Consider the following 12,651-nt stretch of genomic DNA (forward strand, 5'->3'; position numbering starts at 1 on the left):
CATATTTGTCCAAAAAACAAGTAGACATCCAAAACTACTTTGCGTGTACCCCTCTGTATGCATGGTAAGTGTACATATAGTCAAACTTGCTCCATGCTTTTGCAAGCTTGTCTGGAGCTAATGCAGCTGCTCCTGTTATACAACCTACTGGCAACTGCGTGAAACACATGAAACCCCTTTTTCTGACAGTGTGTTGCGATCATTACCGAAGGACCCCTGTGGGATTAAATCACTTTGAAATTGGTACACCCTGTAGCAAAAACTCATTTTGAAAGTAAATTTTCAAACTAACAATGAATTACATATTTGAAGAAAAACTTGAACAAGAGAGTCATTTAAGTATTTATTCATAAAGTACTGTATTTACATTGCATAGAGTAAATATTTCCTTAGATATATAACAAGGTGCTCTAAGCAAGACATTTCCTCAACTCTCAAGTGACCTACGTTTAAAAGCTTGTTAGGAATAGGTGCGCATAAAAAAAAAAAAAAAAAAAAAAACAAACAAAAAACAGATGATAATCAAATTCCAATTTTAAAAAGTATCCTGGGAGAACTTGCAGAACAATTCCCAGTGTCCTCAACAGGCCGGGACAAGTGCAATACTGCACAAGCACAGAGCATTGCCACCTCTCCCAACCTGCACAGAAAGGGATCACTTCTGATAGATTATTTTCAGTTCTATGATCAGTTTTGCATGGATTTGCACAGCAGTACATTTAAAAGCTGAAAGCAAACCAGCAAAACTAACCAGAGACCCACGTGCATAAGCTACCCCTGCAGTTTTCCCAAGACGACGTAGTCTAGGAGTACTTGAAGTGCTCACATTGCAGTAGAATTTAAACAGTAAGAAGACTACCTGCACTATAAGCACTTTAATACTACTGAAACCTGTCTTTACATTATTGACAGAGGTGCACTGGAAACCAGACTGACTGTTCTTTCATAGACGATGCGCAAAGAGGATTTGGATGGAAACGCAGGCCACCATCAGTTTTGCATAGATTTGCACAACTTATTTCTTCTTGCAGCGCAACTATGCAAAACTAACGGAGGACAGCCACAATTAAGATTAAGAGTGTCCATGCAAATATACTTAAAAAAAACCCAAACTCTCACTCTCACATGTATGCATACAGAGATACATGGCAGATGAGAGTCCCAGCCCCTTATGCCAGAAGGAGCACTTAGGGCAGTAGGTGCTAGTCTACTTCACTATCTGCACTAGATGCACCTTAGCATAAGTACTAGTAGTAGTCACATTTTGCCAGGTAACAATTTTTTAAGACTCCTCTCCTCATACATAAAGCAAAATAAAAATACAAAAACAAATCAGCAGCTGCTCCAATTCTGTGCACTGCTGAAATGTCATTTTTTCCACAGTGACAGGATATACAACATCTAACAACCATTTAGCATGTTTGCTTCTTACACAGCTGCTTTGCTCCAGAACATCAGGGGGCTGAGCCTCACAGCAAGATGACAAGGTCTTGCCAGATGTCTATTAACAAGTGTATGTGGATTCAGTCTACTTAGGACTTGCAACATAAAGGCTGTGTTTGTGAACAAGTCAGCTTCCTTCAGTTAATATTATCAGAAGAGTGCTGAAAGTGCCTTCACTGCAGTAGAATTGAACAAAACTACCTGCACTGTAAGCACTTTGGCACTACAGTGACTGTAAACTGCTCGTGTGACGTTCTCCTCACAGACTGCATTACTGTGCCTTTAAAGCCACAGTGACGACTGCCCAGGAGACAGATGTGAATGGGGTTCTGTAGGGATAAATAAGATGTAGCATTAACAGTAGGAATAACAAAAAAGATACAAAGACATTGTACAAGAAGGTTTATACCCAACTCAAGCCTAACATTCATCAGTTGGTGGTTTACCAAATGTTAGAGGTTAGCTGCAGTTTGACAAGTTTTGACGTAGGTAAATTTCTCTAATAAAAATTCAAAAGATCAAACTCAGTATATAGTAACGATCTCATACATCTGCAGAGTCTTGACAAAGTTGAACGGACAAAGAGTACTGTGATTAGTGTGGTGTATGAACTCACTCAGAAAAGACCATTTCCCTCCCAACTAGAAAGGTCCTTGTAAGGCTAAACTTCATGACGATTTTTAGTGGTCAAGATATTATAAACTCTTTTAGGCATGAAGTTTTTTAAGTTGCTGGAGAAATCATTAATTTAATCACACAAATACATGCACATTTATTGAGTGCTTAAATTGTCCTTGTAAATCCTGGACAATTATTCGCCATCTCTGCACATATTTTGAGGTTCCATGAAAGACGTTCCCCCTCTGTATGCACACCCCACTCAATTTCAATCGTTGCATTAATATAACTTTCAGGACATTCTGCAAAAACTGTTATTCAAGAGTAGCTGTACACCATGCGTCCGTTTACACCACCCCCCCAACCCAAAACTCTGTTCCAATTAATCTCAAGCAGACAGGCTTTCCGCATGGCAATCGAGATGATAGCGTTAGAGACACCAATAACCTCGAACACCTTAAAGCTAAATGATAAATCAGGAGTCTGAACCGGGACTGTTCATGGATACCAACACTTGTACTCCAGCCACATTTCTGTACCCCTCCCCCACCCGCTAACATGGCGCCCAGGAGTCCACAGTTTAAAAAAAAAAAAAAAAATCTAATAGCCACTGCAAGAACACAGCACATGGGACTACATCGACGATGTTACAGTATCCGTGCACACACACGCAGCTAAAACTGGCCGCACGTGAGGCGTTCGCTTATAATGACTAGTCTGCAGACCACGCGTGAAATCGCAACTGCTCCAAACTTAAAACGCAGAATCCAGCACACAAGCTAGTAGTTACGCGAGGGCTCCATCAAAACAGTCTGCCGTAAGCATGCGCTAGCCAAACAGGCTAGCGCGTGCGGCTTGCTACAGTGTGTTTAGTTGTTTAGATAATTATCCAATTAAAGTTTGTTCACCTATCAGTATTCCTTAAAGACAACACTTAATCCAATACCCTAGTAATCTCACGAAGTCCGCTGGTAATGTTTGGATATTCGCTTCCACTCCCCGTCCACTTCTAAGCATTGTATTGCCCCTTGTCTTAGCCAACTTAGTTGTTTCAGTATGGCTAACTCACACATGCTAATTAGAGATCAGTACACGTGCTCCCAGGTGCTTGTAAACGCCGACAGCGGCATTTGAATAAACATAAGAGAGCCCGCAAAGCTAGTGACAATTATGTTATTATTATGAATACACAATATTTTTGTTGGCATATTAGCGTTAGCCGCTAACTCGGCAGCTCGCGGGATAGCAAAGGCGCGCGGCCTGCTAGAACCCCATGTGCTGCTGCTGCTTTGTTCTGGAGGCACTTTTAAATGTACACCACCGCAACCCGAAATGACTGAAAACTTAAAAATTCTACAAACAGACGGCTGACAGCGCGGGCACGTGAGTCTACAACTTGGGGCTTTTGCCAAAATTTGTAGCGGTTATTTAATTTTATCGTTTTACGAGTGTGGACCACTTCCCCGAGGTACCGACAAGAGGTGCAACAGCAGCGGCAACACATGCTTTTCAAATCTCCCTCATTCTCCTGCCATGGAGGAGAGGTTGCCATGCGCTCCTACAACATTTGTTTTTAAAAATGCGGAAACTTGACTATAAAAACGCTTTCTTCTCCCCTCCTCGCATATACGTTAGAGCGCACACACTTACCGAAGTCAACCCAGCGCATTTCACTTTCCCGACGTTTACCGCATCTCCCTAAAAAGGCTAACAACAGGTTTCTTGCCAACAACACGCGCCTTATAAGACACTAAAAAATCCACCATCTTCACTCACTTGTTCAGACTTACCGTTTACCCAGTTTCTTGGACATCTGCAAAATTTAAAAAAAAGAACACAGACTTCACAGATTAAACATCGGCTAAGACGTGTAACCCCTCCAAAAAAGTGCACAACCATGTGCTACTATTATGATTTGCTAGGATTTTGGGAATCGTAGTAAGATTGCGAAAGTGGCGCGAGTAGACTCTCCTTTTAACCATGTGGTGAATGAAGGGCGGTTCCCAGCCAGCGTAGCGGAGCCTCAACTCCTTCATTAGCATAAATCCTCTACTTCCTCTCCAAGTGGGACTCTGAAGTTTCCCCACTTAATTCATATATTGTAGCTATACATACAAAGGTGGTCACATAGATAAGCCGTTTCAATAGGGGGAAAATATATCAAATTGCCTCCCATTATAATCACTGGACGGGACGCCTTAAGGCTCTCTAATTTGATTTTGGTGATGTTTACACGTGGAATAAAAATGTTTTATGAGATTTAATACATTCTTAAAATAATTCGATCTAACGAAAAATAAATGTATTCTATTTGTTTAAACTGGATGATAGTATACGTCTGTGTGCTAAATCTGTTTACTACATAAAACGTATTATTTTGGGAATTTTCTGGGATGGCTTTTCAGATTTGTAGCTGACCAGAATTTGACGCAGTGTAACCAAAACAGAACCTTAGAAATGAAACGAATAATAATGATGATACAATTTTTCGACTTTCTATGTTTTATTTTTTTTCGTTTTGTTTTTTATTTGACATTATTTACAATATTAGATAAATAAAAAATATTATAATAGATTTTTATCTTTAGTTTTAATGAAAGACTATACCACCATGCTTCTGTATACAATTGAACTGTAACATTTAGTAACATAAAAATATTCATTAATGTCAGCAACAAGTTTTACAAAGGGAATCCAAAGGCCACCTACATGGCTCAGTGTCTTTTGCTGGGGCTATACCTTCTCAAAGGACATAAGAAGTGTTCCCAGCAGAAATAAGAGAATTGTCTTGCACATAGCCATAGGTCAGTGTAGTTCACCTCTAACCCCTGGATTCATTCATGTGTGAAGTCACACAATGGAGGCACAGATTTTGAAGTTGCCTTTTCTGCTCAAACAGAAGAGAAATGCAAATGTAAATTTCAGTGACAGAAAGCATTGCATTCAAAACATATGAACGATTTTGATGTTGCACTTTAATGAAAAATAAAACAACAAATAAAATAGATACAATAACTATTTCAAAGAGGTGTAAGTCTCACTTCAACTGTTATTTCTGTGACATATTTAACATTTCTTAAAATTCACTTTGAGGATTCAAAAAACAAACAAGCAAACAAAAACATGGGGATGGCAACATTACAAATCAATCTTTTATTTTGCTAACAGTTTTTTTTGCAGGCATAGAATGTATACAGCATATAGTGGAAATCTTCAAAAACTAACAACAGCAACAACTGTTGTTTAAAATCGAGGTGTTTGAAGAGAATATGTAGAATCTCATGTGGTAAAAGTGTGACAGCGAGCTTGCCTAAGTGTGATAAAACTAAAACACTTACTTAGAATTTACTCACCACAATTTTATAATTAAACTGAATCTTAGACAGTTTTAGTGTTAGGAATGAATCTTTCACAGAAACAAGTTGTGTTGCATTTAAGAGAAAGAAAAACATCAAAACCAGATATTTTTCTAGTCAACCAACTTTTATGTTTTTTTTTAAAAAAAAAAAAAATCAAATTGATTAGATTGGTCATTTTCATTATCTGTAAAAAGCAAACAATTCAAGTTAACTGAACTTGAATTGTTTGCTGTTTTAAAAGAAATTAACAAATTTATTAATAAAAGAATAAAAATTTGAAACAACAGTAAGGAGGAGCAAGACAGGGTCTATAGAGTGAAAAAACTTAAAGACTTAAAATGGCAGCAAGTGTCTGGGCCCTTACATATCTTCTGATATACAACTTGTTTTAGACTTGGGCAGTACATTTTGGAATTAATAAATTATTATGTGTAGAAATATTAGAATAAACACACTTGAATAAAATATGGAACATCTAAACAGGACAATAATAATTAACGTGGGTCATACCTAAATAAACAGAAAGGGAAAAAGAAAAGAAAAAAATTGATAGATTTTAAAAATAAAACATGTTTTACAGTATAACCTAGTTTGATAGCTCAGCTTCTCACACAACAAATACGAAAAAGAGTTACCCCTTTTTTCTTAATATTTTGCTTCCAATGAATTAAATGCCAGGTTTTCTGAAGATATGCTAAACTTTTTCTTTGAACATTGGATGTTTTTATTCATTTTCAGTTCCGTCCTGAATCGTTCCAACATAAAAAAAAGTTACCAAACTCTAAGGCTGAAGCAGTTTTGTATCTATAAAAAACAGACAACTTAGCAAAGAACTTTTTTTTCTGCCTCTTCTTTACTAGAAGCCTGTCAAAAAAAACACATAATGTGTTCCCATTTTTTTGTTGAATTATAAATATGAAAAAAAATCTATAAATAATATCTGCCATATAAAAACATAAAATATAAAATAGTATTTTTGCACTAACAAGTTGACTCGCAAAGAGCTTGGAACACAAAAGAAGAAGTGGCAGGCCTTAAAAATGTTAGAGCAGATGAACAGTACATGAAAGTTATGTAATTAACAAATAACAAAAAAAAAATTGTCCAAGTTGTGTTGAAGCATAAAGTTGGTCTTACCAAATACTGACTTTCAAGCTCTTTCCCATTTCCTAGCAACGAATTAAAAAACAAGGTAGCTCAAGACTTTTGCACAGTACTGTAACCATTGAATCAACATAAAATATAACAGTAATTATCACAAAAATTGTTGTATATCTATATTGTCTCTTAGTTCCAGAATCTCATTTATTTATGTACTATTGGGTACTGATGTAAAATAAGATTTAAACAAGAATGGTTTTTATGATATGCGAACATCTTAGGTCAGGTAGCGTGTTTTTTTGTTTTGATCAAATGTAATAATTATTATTAATTAGTTTCAGTTAGCACAACTTGTGTTATTGTTGATGTGTTCTCATTGCGGCTCGTTGAATGAGTAGTTTTGAACCTACCCAGCTGCCATAGGTCACACGCTGCTCTCCACGGAAGTTAGATCAACCTGCCATAATAATATCATACAGTCAGACACGGTACTTTTACAGGCAATTATTATTAAATCTAAGGATTAAATTAAAATTGCGGTGTGCTAATACAGTGCTCTATATTTCAAATTGATGTATTAATTTGTTTTAGAATATGTATGCGTATAACAATGTAGCTGATAATATAAAGTTTATTTTATTTTGGAAATCAAATTCACGAGTTCCGGTGGGGTTGCCGTAGGTCTGTCAGAGGAGTCGTTCTAACAGACTAATGCTGTGTGTTCCTGCCATGATTTCTTGAGGTTTCTCACCGTTGCACGTGTTGCTTTTGGATCGTAAAAGGTCAGTTCAACGATCTGGTTAAAATACATACAGATTTGTGAACTTTTAGTTTAGTGTAGTTTAAATTAGCATCGTGTTTCCTGCTGTCTCATTCTAAAACGTGTCTGACCTCTGTTGGTTTACAGATGGACAGACTACTTTAACATGTATATCTCTAAATAATTTAGGTTTATCGTTTAGTTTAAACTGTAATTTTAAGAGAGAAATATCATGTATTGTAGTCAGTCTCAGAAAGAGCTACAAAGTGCATTATTATAGCCACCATAACAAAAAAATAGTGTATGGTCACGATTGACAAGCAGTTTTATGTTTGTGTCTAAAGTTTCAACATTTAAAAATTAAGAAGGAAGCTCATCTGTATGCATCTGTATCTTTTTAACTGCGGTTTTAATACAAACAATGTATAATTTATTCATTTATAAGATATGTTTTTGCTTGGCACATTACTTGACTTGGCACATGACTTTTGTTTTGCTGTATTTTGCTATGTTTTCTAGTGTGGTACACCCATGGCTGCCTGTGTGGTGTGTCGCTGGATGCCCAGGCTACGCCACCTCCCAGGCCTGACAAAAGGCTTTGCCAGGGCTCAGCATGTGCATATCAAACCAGAGGATGAAGCTGATGATCTGGAGGAAAAGAGAAGCTTGTCGCAGCACAATGAAGTATGTTTAGAAGGTTACAGGCTCCGTTACAGCCCTTCTTCATATCATCACTCTGCATTGAACTCTGCAGCCTCCCATAGCCAAACAGACAACGATGAAGATGAGCAGTGTCTACCCGCTCTCGCACCTTCTTTCTGGCAACGGAGCAATCGCTACAGTGTGAGTTGCTCACGACACCTCTCCAGCTCAAAGAACACTCTTCTGGACTTGGCTTTCAATAAAAGCTCTGAACCAGAGATCCCCTCAGCGTCCTCTTACCAGAGAAAACCTGTACTATCAGATGTTAAAGTAGAGACGCGTGCCTTCCACAAATGCAGACCAGAGTATGCCTCAATGAGCCTAGACCTTAACCAAAGACCTCACCCACTCAAATGGGAGGAGGCAATGCAGCTGCTCCAAAATGTGGCTGTTTTAAAGGGCAGCATGAAAGCATCTGATGTGTCTCAGTTTCTTATGGAGCTCAGTCGATTGCACCCAGACAAGATGCCGTTAGTGAGGAGTGACCAGCGCTTCATCATGCTCCTCCGATATTCCGTGGAACACCTTCGCCACTTTACTCAACTTCAGCTGCTGGAGGTGCTGCAGTCGTTTGTGTGGCTGGGCATGCCCTCTGCCCACACTGTACTCGAACTGTACGAGACTGAGCTGAATCGCAGGTCCAGTCAGATGACTTTGCATCAGTTGATTTTAGCTGCTGATTTGTGGCGCTGTATAGGGAAGCAGGCACCTCAATTCCTGCTGCACCTCTATGACTCTGTTCGTCTGCATCTGGGACAATTGGGCGTGCCCGAGCTGGTCCAACTGTTGTATATATTGGGAGAGGGTAGGCAGTGTCCAAAAGACTTGATCCGTCCTCTGGAGCAGCTTCTCATGCATCATTTGCTACAATTGCGACCTGAGGAGGTTGGTGTTATATGCTTAGGACTCTTTAAATCCCAAACTTCAATATCTGAGAGTGCAGTGACTCGCATTGTCGATAAGGCCCTCTTTTTTGTGAAGGAGATGAGCGACTTTGCCATGGTGAATGTGTTGAAGTACCTGCGTTTCAGTTATTTATATCACAGGGCATGGCTGGAGGCCATGGCAGAGGAAGTTCCTCAGCGTGCCCACAGAATGGGTGTCAAGGGGCTAATGCACGTGGCACTGACCTGTTCTGCTCTTCATTACAGTAATGACAGTATCCTTACTGCTGTCGCTGACAGAGTACCCTTGCTAGTGCCACACTGCAGAAGTAAAGACTCATGCAAACTCTTGTGGGCTTATGGCACATTAGGGTTTCTCCCATCACGGAGTCCAAACTTCTATCCAAGTCTTACAGAATCCCTGAGGCAAAGGAAAGCTGAATTTCAACGATACCCAGAGCATCTGCTCACTGGTCTTTTAGGCTTGGCCTTTGTCTCACAGTTCCCAGAGGACCTAATTGCATTAGCCTTGAGCCCTGATTTTGTCAACTTAGCACTGAAATGCACACAGCTTGAGCTGAAGAAGGATTTGTTCACTTTAGATGGAGTTGTAGCTTTGGAGTTGCCTCAGTGGACTGGCCCTCGACTGAGCAATGAACTTCGAGATGAGGTTACAGAAATGCTGTGGACGTTTGCTCAGTCAGATGTGTGCCAGAAACCTGAGGTTCAGGAGGCAGAATCTGCTCTGAAAGATCTGCTTGGTGGTGAGGAGTTTGTATGTAAAAGAATGATCCTTCCCCATACTCGCTCCATTGACCTGGAAGTGCACCTCAACTCCACTGGGCAGCCTGTACCTGTGAACCAAGCATCTCTAGAACAAAGCTCATCCACATTTCCTTCTAATCAGGGTTGGGGAAAATTAAATGTAGGAGTTACAATAACTGATGAACTTTTAGCACAGTTGATAAATAAAAACAACATAAACGCGCCTTTGGCTCAATCACCTAAAGTGAAGACTACATCTCTTCAAAGATTACGGCCCGATGAAAGTGGGAGACTCTTTGACACAGTGCTAGACTTGACCACTGATATTATAGAAACTCTGCCCAAACCCAGTCACCTTGGGTCTTCCCACAAGGACTCCAATGAGATAGTCAAAATTGCCGTACAGGTCTCGAACAGGAACCACTTCTGCTCCCAGTCACAGCAGCTCCTGGGACTTCATGCCATGAAGAGAAGGCAGTTAAAGATAGCAGGCTATAGGGTTGTAGAGGTTAGTTATCAAGAGTGGTTTCCATTGCTGAGGAAAAGCAGAGCTGAGAAGCTGGCATATCTGCACTGCAAACTCTACGACAATCTATAATGATTCTCAGACCTGTAAGAGCCACAGTGAAGTGGAGAAAATCTGGAGTCCGTTGCAAACTATATAACCATCAGGTTTCTGGAAAATCTTTACAGTGTGCAAAATATCTGCACATTGCAGAATATAAGATGTTTTGTATTGCAAAACTGTTTTTTGTTGAGATTTTTGTAAAAATATATTTTTACATTTACATTTCAAGACTGTAAAAACTTGACATGAAAACTAAAGCATCAGCTTTTCAATGCCTGGCTGTAGTCTAAAATACATTTGACATTTGTATGTTCTTGTGTGTTTACTTAAATGTTAAGCTTTTCCTGATTCAAATCAATGATGATAGTCTTTTCAGAGGTCAGTTCTTCTGTCTCAAGTGTGAACCTGCCCAGTTTGCACATTAAATATGTCACTGTGAATACGGAATTAAAGGCGATGCTTGTTTAGGAATCTGTATTATGACACCTGGAAAGCCAAAACTTGTTATATAACTTAATAAAGACAGGATTAAAATGGGATGCCACAACCTTTTAGCAAATGAAAACCAAAAATAACAGCATTTTATGTCTAACATGTTTTTTCAAATTCAAACATGGATCTGGGTCTTCTTTCATTTCCTTAGCAAAACTGTTCTGCTCATGCAAGCAGCTTGTTTATTCAAGACCATTGTGACAGTGAATTAAAAAGTGTTCAAGGATTCAAGGGTTTTTATTGTCATTTCAACACATCTGTTCACATGAGGTCCAACAGAATTTTAGGTCCCATTTAAAGCCAACAAGAATAAATACACAACAGGAGAAATACATACAAAAACAAATGCTAGAAACATTTACAGTGTAAATTAAGTGGAAACAAAAACATGACAGTAGGAAATTCAGCTATGATTCATTCATCATGTGGGCGATGTAATTATCTTTTGCATCTTTGGTGAGTTTTTTTAAAGAACGCCTCATGTTGGATATCATTTTCTATAATGTTGTAGTTCAACTTTAAAAAAACTACAACTTTAAAGTAAAATTTAAACAAAGTTCAAAAGATTAACAAGACAAACTGGCATCATTAAATGATGATGGACCTAAACTGTCAATAAAATACACTTTATTTTTTGAAAGTGAGTGAAGACCTTGAATGAAATTAACCTGTATGGGTAGAACATTAAGTACAGTTATGTAAAAGATGAGTAAGTCAAAATGTATAGCCTTTAGCTGCTCAGCAATTGCTTAATAACTATGAAATCAACTATATTCACTTGCTTTTAAGCCAAGATTTGTGCAACCACCTTTGTGATTGGCTTAAAAACGACATTTTAGAGTAGTAGGATACACCATTCTTAAGCATTTGCCCATTAATATGAAGAATTAATGTAAATCTGGCGCTGCTCAGAATTTTCAGCCAGTGTTACCTAATAAATAAGTTTGAGTCTACAAGTCATAAACTAGTCACATAGCCACTAAACCTGGGAAATTATTCCTAATAGAACTCATGTTCTCAAATTCAGCTACTTTTGACTCCTCCGAGCTATCCTAAAATGGCTTTGCTCCGCAGGTCATGTTTGTTATTATGTTTTTTTTTAAGGATGAAAGAAATTGTTAGAACTATTTTCTGGGACACCTTTTCTTGCCTTGTAGCTGTAAACACAAAGTTGTGTAGCAGTAGTACAGAGTTGCTTGCGGAACAGATTTTTTTATTGCAGAGTTTTTACATTCCTGTTTTCTTTGCCTGTAACTCAAGAGTGTGTTTGCTACTGACAGTATGGCATTTCAATGCAATTTCCTAAATCCCACTCATAGAAAAACACTGTATGCATCACTTTTCACGGTTAAAAATTATTAATAAAACATGAATAAATTGTGAGTATTTTCATATTGGATATATGTTGTACGAATTTGCAAGTTGATTCCTGCAATCTATCGACATGCATGGAAATCAGTGCAATGCCGGAAATCATCCCGTTTTTGCTAACATATCAGTGTCTAGGAACATGATAAAAAAAAAGCTGAAATGAGCCCTTGTGTGGTGAGACTGCAGGTGTGCTGTCCATTCTTAAAATGTTTGTTCCTTCCCGTTCTATCTCTCCTTTTCTTTGTGGCTCCCTGAAGATGTTGTTGGTGCTTTAATCTTGCCAGCTGCCCTAAACAAAAAGCTGCTTCAAGGACTCTTTGTTGGACAGTGCCAAAAAGAAAGGCAAAAAACCCCACAGCTGGTTGAAATATTTTAACAGTAATAATTCCCAGATGCACTGAGCAGATTTAAAATTGAAGTGTGTGATTATCTGAATTTTTCCGCTTCAGGAATTAAGGGGGAAAACAGAATAAACCTGAAGTGAAGCTCAGGCCACAAGCAAGTGCCCTAATTCCTCTCTCTCTCATTCTGTCACATCCTTTAAGTTACTTGCTGGGGAGAGAAGAGTGATATGGGGTGACAGGGGCG

At 38.5% G+C, this 12,651-nt stretch overlaps 1 protein-coding gene and 1 long non-coding RNA gene across 2 annotated transcripts; one reads left to right on the forward strand and one right to left on the reverse strand.

Annotated features, from left to right (window-relative positions):
* Positions 1-330: 330 nt before the first annotated feature.
* LOC146370679 (uncharacterized) lies at positions 331-4,175 on the reverse strand. Its single transcript, XR_014797225.1, has 2 exons — positions 3,852-4,175; positions 331-1,772 (listed from the first exon to the last, which is right to left on the reverse strand). It is a non-coding gene; the product is annotated as an uncharacterized LOC146370679 (long non-coding RNA).
* A 2,191-nt stretch (positions 4,176-6,366) lies between these two features.
* On the forward strand, positions 6,367-12,075 carry fastkd5 (FAST kinase domains 5). The gene is made up of 2 exons (XM_084908395.1): positions 6,367-7,303; positions 7,801-12,075. Exon 2 carries the CDS (start codon positions 7,813-7,815, stop codon positions 10,228-10,230), a length of 2,418 nt encoding a protein of 805 aa, XP_084764521.1. The 5' UTR covers positions 6,367-7,303; positions 7,801-7,812; the 3' UTR covers positions 10,231-12,075.
* Positions 12,076-12,651: the final 576 nt, after the last annotated feature.

The sequence above is a fragment of the Perissodus microlepis genome, chromosome 16 (genome assembly GCF_051167445.1).
Source record: "Perissodus microlepis isolate ML-2025 ecotype Zambia chromosome 16, ASM5116744v1, whole genome shotgun sequence".
Lineage (NCBI taxonomy): Eukaryota > Metazoa > Chordata > Actinopteri > Cichliformes > Cichlidae > Perissodus > Perissodus microlepis.

Coding starts and splice junctions, on each gene's coding strand:
- fastkd5 (XM_084908395.1), top strand. CDS start 7,813: ATGGCTGCCTGTGTGGTGTGTCGCTGGATGCCCAGGCTACGCCACCTC.